Source organism: Phasianus colchicus, chromosome 5 (assembly GCF_987193195.1).
Source record: "Phasianus colchicus chromosome 5, bPhaCol1.hap1.1, whole genome shotgun sequence".
NCBI lineage: Eukaryota > Metazoa > Chordata > Aves > Galliformes > Phasianidae > Phasianus > Phasianus colchicus.
In genome coordinates, this window is record NC_143440.1 from 6955846 (window position 1) to 6971702 (window position 15857).

Below are 15857 nucleotides of genomic sequence, written 5' to 3' on the forward strand. Positions count from 1 at the left end.
GGCGGGAAGAGCTGTGAGGGGGGGCGGCCGCACAGCGGCCTCTCAGAAACCCGTCTATCCGGCAACAGCCGCCAAAATCCCATTTTACAAGCCAAAGGGGCGGATTTAGGTTTGCCTAGCCCTCGATGGAAACCTGGAGTAAAGAAATATTTGCAAAAGCGGGCTGAGGGAGCTCCAAAACAATCCCAGCGCCTCAGCGTGCAGGTTCATTTTGAAAAATGAATGGTTGCAATAGGGCTTTTTTTTTTTTAAGGAGTTATCAGATTTTCAAATCATACATTGTCACTAAGAGATGCTCTGCATCAGGAGTTAAGTTTTTAAAATGGCACCTGTGAGGGTGGTTACAACAGCTGAAAAAGCATGGCTCTGTGGAAGTTTGGCCCCTTGGTCTCACAGCATTTACCTCAGACAAACCATTGGGCGTTGGGGGTTTCTAACAGTCATGCTTTCATTGCTATAACAACAGCAAACGTTTGTGTGTTTCCAGCAGGACTCGATAGAAATTAGGCAGCTGTGCAGTGTGAAACCATCAGCCCTGAACTCCAATGTGACCCAATGAGTCCCTCCCAGCTTGGGATAGTCTGTGTTAACTACAGCCATTAGGGTTAGCCAGAAATAGTGAAACACTGCACTGAGCTGTGGATTTCATATTAAACCCTTCTGCCACCCAGCCTCCAAATGCTGGCACAAGTCAGTAAAATCCTTTTCTTTTGCTTGTTTCTTTCAAGGAATGGGGGAGAAAAGGATGCTACAACTTAGACTTTGACATGGCCCCAGTTAAAACCCAGTTGCCCCTAAACCCTGCTATTTTACCTCTGTACCTAGGGCTAGCAGTAGTTACATCTTTATTCTAAAGGCACCTCTTCCATTTTTGTTATGTGTATGTATGTTTATGAAAAAACATGACAGTAGTCACACACAGGGGACCTTTTACTTCCTTTGTTTAACAAACTGTCTGGAGATAAATGCTACATGATGGCAGTTAAAGAATAAAAATATTAAAAAAAAAACACACAAGACAAGGATGTCTAGAATCACAAGAGTCCCTGAGCAAAGAGTAGAAGAACATAGCTCAAGGCTGAGCAAACTCTTACAAAATCATTCCCCAGCTGCATGCAAGAGGACAGAAAAAAAAATAAATAAATCAAAACACTCTGCAGCTTTGAACCATGGAAGAAATAAGCATTTCTTAATTCTATTTTGGTGCACAAGTCCTGGTAACATCATAAGGTATCATGTGATTTTTGGAGCCTTGCCTAGGAGGCTGGTTATTCATGTGGCCCTGGAAAACCTTAATCCAGCAGCATTTGTCCCTAGCATCCCACTCAAGGGCAGATGTGAAGCAGATTTTCTCCAGTAACTAGTGTGGCTCGGGGGGCTGAGAGGCAATAAAGCTTCCTAGAGCACAGCATGACAAGGAGAGATCATCCGTACGCCAGCAGGTCTTTCCTGATGCTGTCTAGCAAACATAGCACTTCTGGATTTCTTCATTCACTTAGAAAAAAGGTTTCTAAAATATTAAAGAATTGTAGAACCTTATGTACACACCTTATGTGAATGGGTGCAGAGGACCCCGAAACATACAGCTCTGCCCAGGAAATTTTTTTATTGCTTGCAGCTAAAGCTGGTAATTACCTCTGAGCATACATAAGAAAAAAAAAGAAAAAAATCCTAAACACCTGAGACAATACAATGATTGTAATCACCCTCCCAGAAGCCAAGAAGCAACTATAGAAACACTGATGAAAATTAGAACTATTTATCATCCCAGAAATGTTACTATAAAATGTATTTTTTAAAAAAACATAAAATAGCTTTTATTTTTCTTTAAAGCCAAAGATTACCTTGAAGCACAGATGAAGCAATATTAAAAACATACACCATTCCAAAACAATCTGCCTATAGTACAGCTAAAAAAAAAAAAGTAAGAATTGGTAGGCTGACCTTTCTACCTTGGATTTTTTCTCACGTATGAAGATATTTTCATTGAGACATACAGGTTACAGATAATAGATTTCTAAAAAAAAGATTCTGAATGTTTCTGAGAAGGCAAAACGTGATGCATCACAGGGGAGAGAGCAGAATATGAAGGCAACATCTACTGCATCAGTAAGTCTCAGAAGGGTAAAATCTTGGGACTAGTACCTACAAAAATATACACAGATCAGTTCCCTGAGTAACCAACCTTAAATAAAGTAACTGTATGAAGGAATTCCTTAAGAGCAATTTCAAAGCAAAGTCCACCTTGCTAACAAACAGTAAACAAATCAGCTTCACAGCACTCCCTGGTTTGACTTACAGCATTCTCAAGGGTAATGTTTCAATTTTAAAATCAGCTTGAGAGTAAAATCAAGAGTACAAGCAGTTTTATATATGACACCCAATATATTGAACATTACAGCAGCTCTTCCTGTACAGTACAAGACCACCACAGACCGATCAAGAGAAAAAATCCGTTGCTTAATTTAAGCGTACATACTAAATTATCTGCATAGATAACTAACAGCAGACCCAAAACAGATTGAGGTGAGAGGCCAAGTTGCCTGTGCCAAGGGTTCTCTAGGTGTTCACTAAAGGACAATGTAATTCTAGCGTTATAACCCCATCTTCCTGTCTTTTTACAGCTACTGTTAGGGAAGTCTTCCCAGCCCATCTCAATTCACAGGCAATTTGTTCACCTCAACCACAACAAAGCTTTAGGTCTTCACAAGGCTTTTCTGGCCGTGCTGGAACCGTGTCCATAGATGTCACGTCCTCTGTCACTCCTCCCAGTCCTCCATTGCCCATTCAGGCATCTTGGAGCAATAGTCAAACTCTGCTCCCTTATAGCGCAAGGCATGTAGGTACATCACCAGCTCCTTGGGAGATGGGTCCTGCCTTGTTATTTTACACTCCAGACATAAAGGATCCCTCTCTTCTGAACTTTTTTCTCCTGTGTGCCTACCCTTGTTTTCACATGAGCCCAGTTCTGTATTTTTTTCAAGAGTTTCTAGGTTGGTATTGAAGTTCAGTGGGTAAGCTGCTACTTCTTCTGTTTCAGAACCCTTGATGTCCTCAGCAAGGCAGGAGTTCTCACTTATAGGATCAGTCTGCACAGGTTCTGTGCACCCACTTGAATTTCCAGAGTCATTGTTTTCTGCATTAGAATTCAAGTCCTCTTCTGAGATACCCAAGATATCCAGGCTTTGTTTGGAACGATGCTCCTCCACCAGCGCCTTAAGGAGCTCTTCATCTGTCTTACCAATCTTTCCACCTTTGCCCTTTTCAGGGCCCCAGGCTTCCATATTATAGATAGGGTCATTGACAATAGGGTATCCTAAATACTGCAAATGGACCCGGATCTGGTGTGTCCGCCCAGTACGTGGAAGACACTTGACCACACTGCTCTTGCCATTGTAACTGAGTCTCTGGAAGATGGTTTTGCAGCATTTCCCTTTGGGGTCCACACGGCACACTCCCACTTTGTAAGAAACAACCAGAATGGGCTCTTCACAGACCACTTCATGTTCTGGAAACTCCCCCACCACACGACAGACATACTCTTTTTCCAGCTACAGGGAGAAAGAAGAGTGATGGTCAGACCAGAGTCTCTTGGTCTGATTACACTTCAACCTCATCCTAGTTAGTTCCTTCTCTTTTATCAAAGACTTTTGTATCTAGTCTACTCCTTAAGTTTTATTAAAACTGAACAACAAAGTCAGCTACATAACCAAACCCATCTCGCACTTTCTCCAACTGGTTGGGAATTCAAGAACAAAGGCCTGGACTATTTTCCTCATATTAAATTCAAGAGTCACCTCTCAGTGCTTTGAATTGTTACCTTTGTTTCAGTGCATTTAAACAAATCCTGAAGCTTGTACCCTACAGCTATGGTTGTGGAAATAGAAGTGAGAGAATCTTCATAAATCTTAAAGGGAACAGGCTGCCTACAGCAGTTGAGTCTCCTTCTCTGAAGATATTCAAAACCTACCTGGATGCTCTCCTCTGCAACCTCCTGTAGGGAACCTGCTTTTAGCAGGGGGTTGGATGGATGGTCTCCACAGGTCCCTTCCAGCTCCTACAGTTCTGTGATTCCAGCCCAAACTATCCCATGGTTCTGCCCACAGTCTCACAGGGATACAGTCCCCTTTCAATCTAGTACTACCAATATCCTTTACATTTTGCTCAGTCTTTCTTTCTGGAATCCTTCCACTCAGTATAACTAGATAATCAGAAGCAGGTTATCAGGCTTGTTTAGACCTGACTTTCTGATTTAACCTTTTTCAAGAATATACCACACAAGAAAACCCAAGAAAAACTCTCACCTGCCTCTCCCGAACCTGCTCATCAATCCTCTTGGAGACCTCTACCGTCTTGGCAAACATAAGCACTCCTGAGGTCATGCGATCGAGGCGGTGAATGGTGTGCAGTTCCTTCAGGTTATGCTCTTTGCCAAGGATGAAGATGACAGTGTTGTGACGAAATCTGCCGCAGGGATGCACAGGCAAAGAGGACGGTTTGTCTACAACCACCACCTCATCATTCTCCACCAGGATTTGGATAGGCTGGGCAGTGACTGGAGGCTCGTGGCGATGCACTGTATTCCTGAGAAAATCATTATTCTGCAAAGAAAACAAGCAGTTATCACAGAATAGTTGGGTTAGGAGGGACCTTAAAGCCCACCCTGCCACTGGCTGGTTGCCACCCAACATATCAGTTTAGCCACGGCCCCATCCAGCCTGGCCTTGCACATCGCCAGCGCTAGAGAAACCACAGTTCCACTGGGCAGCCAGAGCCTCGCCACCCTATTAAAATGAATCCAACCTGCAGAGCCACCCCAGAGCGCACTGCCCGAGGCGCTGCTCGACGCGAGAACCCAGCTGCGATCTCCCAGGCCGGGTTAACGGTGTGCCCACACCACACTCGCTACCCGTGCAATGTCACCACCGGCGGTTCCCAGCCCGGAGCCGAGCCGCCCACCTTCAGCACGATGTCCAGGTCCTGCACGGGCTCCTCGTTGAGGCGGAGGCGGCCTGCGCGGGCGGCAGCGCGGTAGTAGGCGAGGGGTTGAGCGCGGAACTCGGTGCTGAAGACGTGCAGGAGGCTGCGGCCCACCCAGCGCCCTTTGCAGTAAGTGCGGAAGTCGTAATAGTAGGGCCGCACCTTGCGCAGCCCTCCCTCGAAATAATACGAGGTCTCGGCGAAGTGAGCCGCGCTGAAGCTCACCCCCGACCTCAGTTTCCGCGGCGGCGGCACGTAGCGCTCCCCGGCCGCCAAGCGCCGTTTCTTCGGGGCTGGAGCCGCCGTCTCCTTCTCCTCGTCCACATTCTCGAGTGCGGCTTTGAGGCCGGGTCCCGACTCGGCCATGCCGCCACGAAAAGAGCGCGACCGCACACCCCTATCCCGGCTCCGCACCGCGGAGCGCAAACACGCTCCCCACAGCGCTCCGGCGCGCCCCTGGCGCAGTGCGTGACGCAGCGCCGCGCAGCCAATCGGGACGGGCCGCCGCCGCGAGGCCGCGCCCCCATAGTTTGGCGCCGCCGCGACGCTCCGCACGGGAACCCGGCGAGAGCGGCACGGAGCGGAGCTCCTGTCTGTAGCAGCTCCTGTGGAGACCCTTCCCACCTGTCCTTGCCCACCCCAAAGAAGGACAAAACAGAATTTTCTCAATCCAGAATTTGCAGTGTTGCTACCGCAGCTTTAAGTAAGTAGATGAAGAACAGGAAGACACACTCTTGTAATTAAATTTGAACAGAGGAGGGTAGGTCATTGCATTGTGTCTTATTTTTCTCCAAGCATGAGGCAGAGCAGTCAATATTAAAGAGTATTTTTAGTGAAGTTTTAAGTATGCCTGTATGCTTTTGGAATTCTCTGTGAATAGATGTTATTTGTAGCTTAACAGAGAGCATATCTGGAATTATCTGGATCAAATCACTGGAACCAGACACTGCCTCCAACAGCATGTGCTGGAGAAACATCCTTTTTCTCCATTCCTCCATAACAAGCTCATTAAAGCAGCACTACATGCATCCACTGATACAGCTTCCACTCAAAAAGCAAAACTGTACAGACCGTCTACAGCCACAAGTCCCATAAGTCCCACTCATGAACTTTCTGAGATGACTTTAGAGATATCCTTCCATCTGTCAAAATTCATCCCTGAGGCAAAGAAAACAACAGTTACTGCCATGCATTTGCCTTCAGTTCAGTGACAGAATTCAACAGGGCTCAAGTCTTCAGTCTGCAATCCCATCTAATAGAAAATGTATTCTACTCTCCTGCTGTGCTTTCCTAGCCAAGCCTCTTTCTTCTGACTTTTACAAACAGCATCTGCCAGGAATCCAGGATCTCTCAGCAAAGCCAGCAATCAAGAAGAACAAGCCCACAAGGAGAGCTGGGAGGAGAAACGCTGCTCAAGGGAGAAGAAATGTTTACCGAGGCCACTGCTTTTCCTTATCTGTGAGAGGAACGTAGATCACACCCATCAGCTGGGTTTCAATTATCTGCCCATCGCTGGTTTTGTCGTATTGCATCAGAACTTGGTTTGCACCTTCAGGACCGACGGGCAGTATTAGCCGTCCTCCTGGCTTCAGTTCATTCAGCAACTGGAAAGCAGAAAAATCAGAATCAGCAGAGCCAAAAAAAATAAAAACAAAAGAAGCCAACCAAGCTGTAGGTTAAACAGACTGAAAAGGAAAGTTCCAGTGGTTCCCTAATTAATAATTGTATTGTGGCTCCTGGTGAAGGCATGCAGCTGTATCCTTAGCTCTTACCTCCTGTGGTACTGTTGGTGCTGCTGCTCCAACGTGGATAGCATCGTAAGGAGCCTCTTCAGGGTACCCCTGCCTGCCATCTCCAACTGCAGAAGGAACAAGCATGCAGAAATGACTTTTGTTCAGACATCACACAAAAATAAATCTAAATTCTTTCCATTGAAATCTAGAGTAGGAAAACTTTGTAGCAAGACTGCAATCTGAAATCCCAAATAGAACACTGACCTGTCTGCTAAAAACATAGCATGGGTTTACATTTAAAAAAACAGGAGAGATTTCTAGAATTGTCAAAGCCAGAAGGGCCTTTAAGTAACACAGTGGTTTTTTGGAGTCTTGAGAACCCAGACACTGAAGGAGCTGACTCAAGTTAAAATAAAACAAATAAAGGGAAACAAAAAGTGTGTGCAGACCTGCTTAAATAAATCCTGGATGTGGTACAACCACTCACTTCTGAAGAACATCTCTTTCTGAAATAAGATAGGCACTAGACATTTAGAAGATAGACTGCCCACAGCAGTGAATGCTATTTGCTTCTATCCTAGAGTTCAAGTCACTATTACATTGTGTTTACTTAGCCCAGGGTTTCTACCAACAGGTAGAAAGCAGCAGCACGAACTGAAACAATTGCTTCAACAAGCAGAGCTCTGCTGACATCCAGAGCTAATGCACATTCACAGGAGAGGACAAGCATCCAGAGAGCTCACCCACGAGTTTTACACGGCCAGAGCTGAGCAAAGTTGGATCATCTTCTTTGACGTTTCTGATGGATTCATTTACCAGCTCTTTGATGTGTTCTACGCCCACAGCTTTCCCTGTTGGACCTACCTAAAAAAGAAACAGCAAACATACACCTATTTACCTCCCAATACATAGAAATACAGGATGTACAAAATATATCTGTATGTACAGAGATACATTTTATATGACAAGTTACTTGTAGGGACTGGAGTATTTCCAAAAAGAAACTTAATAGCAGTTTCAGAACAAGAAGGTGCAAACACTGTGGCGCGTTGGTTTTAAGGCTGAGTAGTCCCAGTTACATTAGCAGATACAATATCCACTCTGGAAATTATTGTATTTGTCATTACTACAAGCTAGCTTGGGAAGAGTTCACCCCTTCCCTCTGTGCTCTCCATTCCAGCTGTGGCAAGCTACCTGTCCTGGAGCACCTTGCTTGCTAGGAATGCAGTCCTGTGAGCTTACCATCCTGGCAAAGCAAGCTGTGAGATATCCACTTCCAGATCCAACATCCAGTGCTTTTGCACCTTCCACAAGCTGATCCTTCAGCAGCTCCAGTGCATGGGCATGCTGCATGGGTACAAAAACAGGAGCGTGAAACATCCCATTCCACTTTCTTCCTCCTATAATTTTTCATTACGTTGTTGTTTCATGCATTTGGTGCTCTGCTTTAAACACAGCATAACAAGAATTCTGTCTGACACATGCTGAGTGAGTGAAATGTTTCATCTTTGACATCTTTTTTACAGAACAGCATTTAGGAAAATGTTCAACAATAATACACAAAGCAGCGGAAAGAACAACTTCATGCAACAATTGGAAAACATTAGCAGTTAGCCTTAATTACATGGAATTTCTACCAGACCATACTTTTAAGTCAGTATTAAAAAATTTCACATATATCGTACTTAAAGAAACAGTCTCGATAACCATGCCCACGGGACCTTTTTCATCTTTCTGCTTTAGTAATTAATTAAAAAAAAAAAAAAAAAAAGAAAGAAAGAAAGAAAAAAGGAGGAGGTACAAGCCATTTCCGTAATTTCTAGTAAAAGTGGAAAGTTTTATCTCACCATATGTGGTGCACTGATTGTAGCCTTGTATCCTAGAAGGAAGCCACGTGACAAAAATTATGTGACAGAGAAGCAACAGTGAGAATAATTAACATCTCTCTCCCCATTCCTTAAAAACATGAAAACATTTTCCTTTTGCCTTATTAAAGCACCTCGTTGGCTCATAATCTGTAGGATAACTAATGAGACCAAGATAGCTTTCCACTGCTTCAGTTCTCAACTATTCCAACTTCTAGCCCACGGCTCATTCATCAGAACACCCTGCAACTATCACAGGCTGCGCTTGTTTCTATTCCACAATTCAAATTCAGAACAAATTCAGAACACACATTTTGAACAGCCTATACCGTTCTTTCCTCTGGATCATCCCACTGCTGAAATACAGATGAGAGCTGCTCTTCTTAAAAACTCACCCACTCCTTTGATGAGAGTGCTGCCAGCACACAGAGCGACCTCAAGCCCCTCTGCCACCGTGCCCAGCGCAATCAGTGCAAACACCATACAAACGGTGATACTGTAAGCTGCTCACCAATAGATTGAGGGGAATCCATGTATGGGAAATACTTGATGTAGTGCCCTCTGTCAGTTGCCAGCAACACGTCAAAGACTCGCTGGGATTTAATGATTCCTTTTTCTGGAATACGGATGAAAACAGAGACAGGACTTTAATGCACAGGAGCAAGTCGAAGTCCATCCAGCAGCCCACGCAGCACACCCACAGACAGCCCCGAGCGCACGCTCCGCACTCACTGTACAGGTTGTTGACCAGCTCGGGGTGCGTCTTCCCGCTGGAGGTCCAGGCCATGCTTCTGGAGAACAGCAGTCCCATGAGTGCCAACGTCACGCAGAGCAGCAGGCGACTCATCCCACAGCCGGCCTAACAACAGGAGCACCCCGCAGCTCAACCCTGTCTTATCTTAAACTCCTGCCCCCACCCCCCGCAGCTCCCCGCCGTACCAGCACTCACCGCGCAGCCGCACCGGGCCCCGCTGCCCGTTGCCAGGTGTAACAGCTCCCTCGCCTGAGCTGCGCAAGAAAACTTCCGCCCTTTGCCAAGATGGCGCCGCAGCGGCGTCGCTCTCCCATCAAGCCTTCAGCCTGTTCCCCGCCCCTTCGCTGTCAGGCCGTGACTGGTTAGCGGGAAAACTTCCGCCCTTCTCCAAGATGGCGCCGAAGCAGCGTCACTCTACCCTCACGCCTCCCGCCTGTTCCCCGCCCCCTTGATTCCGGCGAAGCGCGGTGACTGGTTAAAATCAGAGGTCGGAGCGTAGTGATTGGCTGAGCTCATGTGCCAATCGACGCTCTGCCAGAAGTCGCTGTGACTTCCCGTGTTGGCGGTGCTGAGGCGCAGGGTGGTGGTTGGAGCGGTCCTGCTGTGACCCGAACAACTGCATCCCGGAGAACAGTGGTGACAGGAGTCGAGGGTGCGGGAACGGGGCTGGGTGGGACAGGGGGTGCCGGAACACTGCGGCCTAAGACTGTGAGAGGCTCCTCGGGCCCTGACGGGTGTAAGTGTTGTGCTGTGTTGTGCTGTGTTGTGCTGTGAGGGGAGGCTCCTCCGGAGCTATGAAATGTCCCCCAGTGCTCCACTGGGGTGGTTTGGGCAAAAGGCAGTGGCTGGTGAGAGGCAGAGAGACACTGAGTCGTTCTCACCGTGTGCCGCTTTACCCCCCTGCAGGCCTTCATGATGAGAATGATTGAGAGCGTTGACTCCGTGGTTGCCAGGCCCAGTGAGGACCTCTGGGCTGAAATCTGCTCATGTCTGCCACATCCGGACCAGAAGGATGCTAGCGAGGCCTTCACCGACTCATTCCTGGATTCCTACACAAACAGAGGAGGCCAGGGCAGTGGGGTCCCTTCCCAACCAAACCCAAAGCCCTGGGCACCCCTGAACGACTCAGAGGTGTATTTGGCATCCCTAGGTGAGTGTTGAGTAAGGCTTTTGGTAGGCTGAGGTGCCTGCTGACAACTGTGGCATCAGAGGGGGCGGTGCTCACATCTCTGGTTGGTTTTTGCAGCTTGGAAGTACTCAACAGAGTTCCACACTCAGTTACTGCAAGTGCATTAGCTTGGAAGAGACCTTAAAGCCCATCTAGTTCCAATGCCCTGCCATGGGCAGGATTGCCATCCATCAGATCTTGATCAGGATGGCATGATGGATGGGAATGGGATTGGACATCCAGATCCTCTTTGGGCAGCATGTGTCAGGGCCACACCACCCTCTGAGTAAAGAATTCCTTCCTAACATCTAACCTACGCCTCCCATCTCTTAGCTCTTTTAGTTTAAAGCCATTCCTCCTTGTCCTGTCACTATTTCACTGTGTAAAGAGTTGGTCTCCCTCCTGCTCATAAGTTCCCCTCAAGTATTGGAAGGCTGCTGTGAGGCCTCTCCAGGCTTGCTCTTCTTCAGGCTGAACAAGCCCAGCTCACTCAACCTTTCTTTGTAAATTTCTTCAGCTCTTCCCTGGGAAGGAACTCTTCATTAAGTATAAGCCAAATATATATATATTTTTCTGTATCTTTCTTCAAATAGCATGTATTTCCATTGTTGTTGACTCGGGAAGGGGAAATGTATTGAATTGAACTCATTATAAGCCTTTGTATTGCTGTGTTGCCAGCATTTGTCTTCTGAGGCTCCAAGAAATAATGAGATGTTTCTGAGTGTAAAGAAAAAAAGTGAAATAATTCTGTGACCTGTTTTTTGGGGGGAGACAGGGAATCAGGAAAGATGCTGGAATCTTTGTTCTAACATAACATACAGCAGATTATACAGATAATCTCAGTGCTATTGCTTAATTCCTGCATAATCTATAAAACCGTAAATTGATTGTTAGCTGTGTAAAAGCTAATAGAAACACATGCTATGGGGGAAGATAAGGTAACCACTATTGGAGTCAATATCCTAGCACAGCTAAAAGCAGCAGTCGTTGTCTCTAAGGCCATGGATTAGCCACACTGTTTAAAATATTTCCTGATGTCTTCGTGTTGTACAACAGCAATCAGCACCAGGAAGGATGCTCCTCTGCCTGTTAGGAGAAGCCTTGGAGGTTCCTCTGTGCTCTGACAGTTGGGCTGCTACTCATCCAGTCATAGTGAAATATTCAATGTTATGGCTCTTTTCTTTCTGCTTTTTTCTTTCTGTGGAATTATTTTTATCTTGGGTCAGTTTATAATCTGGTTTTCAGCGCAGCCATACATGTCTTGGCTTATGTATGACGTTTCTGCGTTTCTCCCCAGGAGAAATGGGGATGGTGTGGCAGAAGTGGGTTTCAAGCTTTTATTTCTGCCAGAGCCTCCATTTTGCCTTTGTTACTGTTTTAGCTTTCTGTGAAACAACAGTCTAAGTAGAGCTTTTGGTATCTGATCAAAGGTGCCATAGCAACGAGACAGAATTTACTCTTCTGGTATTAATTGCTGCTGCAGTTCTAATGTGCTAAGAAAATGCTAATGGATAAATTTTTACAAGCAGGCTTCAGACTAGGTTTGTACTTGTTTTCATACAGTCAGGATGAAAGCATAACTCTAGCACAAACTTTCTTTTGTGTATTCTGGTTAAGCCAGCAGAAGTATGAAGTTGCTATGGGTTTCCACATGGCCAGGATTAGCAATTGTAGAATAGTACCATCAGGCTGCCAATATATTTGGGCAGATAATGATATTTCAGGTCTTAAGAATTGTTAGAGCGAGATACTTTCAGTGACAGCTCAATTCTGCAACACAAGATGAGCTCCAAAAAGAGTCACAGGTGAACTGCTCTGTTGTGAGCTATTGCAATTCAACTAACATGTCATATACCTTTTGGTAAAAAGTGTGAGTACAAATTAATAACTGGCCCAATTTAAGAAAGAATCTGTTATAAAGAGATTTTGTGACTGGAGAAACTCATAAAATTTGCTTACTTGCAGCTTTGTGCATTGTAGCTGGCTTACCCTGCGTCTGGTAAGAACACTATTTTCATTGTAGCCTGTGGCTGAGAAACTCATAATATCACAATCTGTTCTGAGATATTCTACTGATAATACTGCTGTGCTCACTGCAGTTTTTTCCCCTCAGTTTGGGCATTATTTGGATTTCATACTACAGTTAGTGTGATTTCTATTCCATGCCAATTTGTGTGGAAATTGTGGGAACGCAATGCATTTGAGATCTGTACCCTTCTGTGCAATTTCATCAAAACTCAGTGGTAAGTGGAAAAGTCATTAAAGCTAAGAAGTGGGCAGAGTGGACTGATTGCTTACACCTTGTTTCCTTCTGAAGAGTCACCTAAAATGACATGAAGGAAATACTGTCATGCAGATTTCAAATGCAAGAAAAAAGTTACTTAATAAAGACTAAGTATTGAAGTGTAAATTTGACCTTTTTGATATTGAAGTGCAGACACTTGTGTTTTTTTTTCCTCCTCTCCCTCAAAAAAATATAATAAAGAGCCCTGATTTGCCTCTTCACAGAGAGAAAGCTGATGAGAATTAAAGGTTTGTCTCAAGAGGTGACCTCAAAGGACATGCTGCGTACTCTGTCACAAGCTAAGAAGGAATGCTGGGACAGGTTCCTCCAGGAGAAGTTTGAGTCTGAATTTTACATAGAGGGACACGAATCTGATGAGAGGTAATAAGCAGGTCAATAAGGGATTGTTACAACTTGCAATAGGACGTTGTAACAGAAAGTCTCACTGCAACTTTTCTAGACTGACACAGGCTTTCTGAGCAATTTTGGTAATGCCAGTTGAGTCAGATTAGAGGGACACGTGGGACATGTATGGACTGAACTTTCAAAGCTGTTTACTGAATTTTTTTTTTTGCATTCCTCGTACCAGTAAGGAAACTGTAACCTACTTGACATTTTCCCTTGTCACTCTTGGAGTAGGGAGGGAACGTCTTAATGGGTCTCAAATTCCCTTTTTTAAGGCTTAGCTTTTAACAGTGAACTTCAGACCATTCCCTGCATCTTTGTGAGGGCCTAGACAAGCTGCTAGGGCCTAGACTGCTTCAGAAACAAGTGGGATTTGAAGTTCTTTCCAGGGTTGGTATCAGACCTGAAATTTGAGTTCATGAGTGATTTCAGTTCAGTGCCTCTCTTACAATGCTTCCTCTCTCACCCATTACTCTTTTGTAGATGATGTATGAATTAAGATGAGAGTCCTTTCCTAGACTGCTAAAGCAATCTACATTCTCAATCACTTAAAATGGTCTCTATATTTCTCTTTTCTGAGCTGACATTTTTCATGATTGCTTCTATTTGGAAAAAAAAAAAAAAAGATTATCTTTCTCCCTTAAGGAAAATCTACTTAAGCTCATTTTGGATTTTAAGTATGAAAAATAATTTATAACAGGTCTTAGATTCTTTATTTGATAGTTAACTTGATTTATATTTAAAAACAAGTTGTAGACAGAGGTGTTCTTTCTACTCTGTTTTTAAAGGCTGGGGACATTAGCCATGAAAATGTTTTCATTGCTAGACTTAGACTAAATGAAGTTAGAGGTCACCCTTAAATGGTACTGAGCTATTTGAAGCTTGTCCAGCAGTGTAATTAAGCAAACCTTTAGTTTTAAGTGCACAAGTCATCTCAAGGACACTACCAAGCAAAATTCTGCTCTTGTAGAAGAGCAAGAGGAAGTTAATTTTGTTATGCAAGGATTGAATGAATTGTGTCACTTCCTGGCAGATGAGCATATGCACACATTTCAGAGTTATATTAAGTCTTAGTCAGCATTTAAACAAAGACAGAGTAGATCTTTTCCATGATGCCAGCTATTGTGAATTAGGCTGTAGGAGATTAAGTATATTAGTATATATTTATGTACTTCTGTAGTATTTTAGCATTCTAGGATGTAGGTGTACTGCCTGTATTTCTCCCTTAACCTTCTCTTGTCAGTCTAAATCATATCTTGTGAAGCTTTATTACTTGTCTTATCTTTTGTTGTGTCTTTGCTTTCTCTCAGCACCCTGGAGCATCTAAAGCGATGGCTGCAACCTGATAAAGTGGCCATCAATACTGAAGAGGTACAGTACCTCATCCCTCCAGAATCACAGCTGGAGAAACAGGAGACTGAAGAAGAGCATCCAGCTGCTGAGCAGTGAGATATGCAGCAGCCATGCCACAGAGCTGCCTCTTGTCCAGCCCTGATGAAGCTGTGTGCAGCAGCAGTAATGCTAGGAAGAGGGTGGGGGTGGGTAATGAGTGCCAATTGTCAGTCATTTAAAAACAATGAAATGAAATCCAACAAGAAAACAGCGCTGGATCTCCAAGGATATTGACTGGCATCTTTTTGTAGACAAGAGTGGAACAGAATATGCTGAACTGAAACCCTTTTTTGATGTAGTCCCAATGTGTAGCAACCAAATCGTTCTGGCGTGAATGTGAATTGTTTGTAACTCATCAGGAGGCATATTGAACTGTAGGGGGGAAAAAAAAAGCAGTTGTTGGGAAGCATCAGAAAACATAATGGTCTAGAATAGAACAGATAAAACAAGCCACTGAATCAGTTTTTGTTCTTGTCTTCTACCTTCTTTATTACTAACTTGGTCTTTTTTGTTTCTTGCGATGTCCATTGTGTTGTCGTTAGTTTTTTGTTTTTTTTTATCAGATGATTATTTATGAGTTGTCCCTGAGCTTTACCCAGAGGAGGACAGAGGTTGTTCACCTATCTAAATTTGGAATCCTAAGGGAAGCTGTCACTGCAATTGTTAAATAGATCATAGTCTTGAGATCGTAGCAGAAGGCGGCTTGGTAACATTCTTCTCCTTGTAATGTTCCCTCCAAGAATATCCCACTTGATTGGCCATTCAAACTCTGTTTCAGAGTGGCCTGGAGGAGGAGTATGTTTATTGTTGGTCATTTTATACCCGTTCTCATTTTTTTCAGCCTCTCCCGAAGAGGCTCAGGTGAGATCCTGTATCAGGAGAACAAAGGGTGATAACTGAGAGGCTACAGATAGTTTGTTTTCATCACAGTCTAGCACGAAATTACCTACGTTAAAATATTCTAGCATATATATTTTTGTTGTTTGTTCTGTTTAACTCTGCAGAGGGTTGTTTCCCATTTTTAGTCAATGAAAGAATCGTAAGACCGATGCTTCTTTAAGCAGTGCTTTGTCTTGACATTGACGCTAAAGGTCGATAGAGGGAAGCAGTGTACATCTTCTGTCAGATAAAGCTCTTGCGACGGAAATTGGAGGGGTAGTTCTAGTAGCTGAAGCACATTAGACTGTTCATTATATATGAAATTACACTTTTAAAAAGAGCTTATCACCTTCATTGTTTCCTGTCTCTGTTTAGTTATAAATGTGCTGTTGTTTCA

General features: G+C 44.4%; 3 protein-coding genes across 6 annotated transcripts; 1 reads left to right on the forward strand and 2 right to left on the reverse strand.

The window, feature by feature from the left end:
• Positions 1-135: 135 nt before the first annotated feature.
• On the reverse strand, positions 136-5508 carry RPUSD2 (RNA pseudouridine synthase domain containing 2). Its single transcript, XM_031607198.2, has 3 exons — positions 4960-5508; positions 4305-4601; positions 136-3551 (listed from the first exon to the last, which is right to left on the reverse strand). The coding sequence occupies exons 1-3, from the start codon at positions 5344-5346 to the stop codon at positions 2760-2762; spliced, it is 1476 nt and encodes a 491-aa protein (XP_031463058.2). The 5' UTR covers positions 5347-5508; the 3' UTR covers positions 136-2759.
• Positions 5509-5640: 132 nt separating this feature from the next.
• On the reverse strand, positions 5641-9680 carry LOC116237817 (protein-L-isoaspartate(D-aspartate) O-methyltransferase-like). Of its 3 annotated transcripts, none has more exons than XM_031607199.2 (9): positions 9528-9680; positions 9311-9437; positions 9090-9194; positions 8561-8592; positions 7956-8060; positions 7457-7577; positions 6753-6838; positions 6415-6584; positions 5641-6138 (listed from the first exon to the last, which is right to left on the reverse strand). In XM_031607199.2, exons 2-9 carry the CDS (start codon positions 9423-9425, stop codon positions 6126-6128), a joined length of 747 nt encoding a protein of 248 aa, XP_031463059.1. In that variant the 5' UTR covers positions 9426-9437; positions 9528-9680; the 3' UTR covers positions 5641-6125. The 3 variants fall into 3 exon arrangements, with proteins under 3 accessions (XP_031463059.1, XP_031463061.1, XP_089996386.1); XM_031607201.2 differs by having other exon boundaries at positions 9518-9662; XM_090140260.1 differs by having other exon boundaries at positions 5641-6584.
• A 157-nt stretch (positions 9681-9837) lies between these two features.
• On the forward strand, positions 9838-15857 carry CCDC32 (coiled-coil domain containing 32). Of its 2 annotated transcripts, none has more exons than XM_031607203.2 (4): positions 9838-10068; positions 10239-10482; positions 13009-13165; positions 14500-15857. In XM_031607203.2, the coding sequence occupies exons 2-4, from the start codon at positions 10245-10247 to the stop codon at positions 14636-14638; spliced, it is 534 nt and encodes a 177-aa protein (XP_031463063.1). In that variant the 5' UTR covers positions 9838-10068; positions 10239-10244; the 3' UTR covers positions 14639-15857. The 2 variants fall into 2 exon arrangements, with proteins under 2 accessions (XP_031463063.1, XP_031463062.1); XM_031607202.2 differs by having other exon boundaries at positions 9838-9984.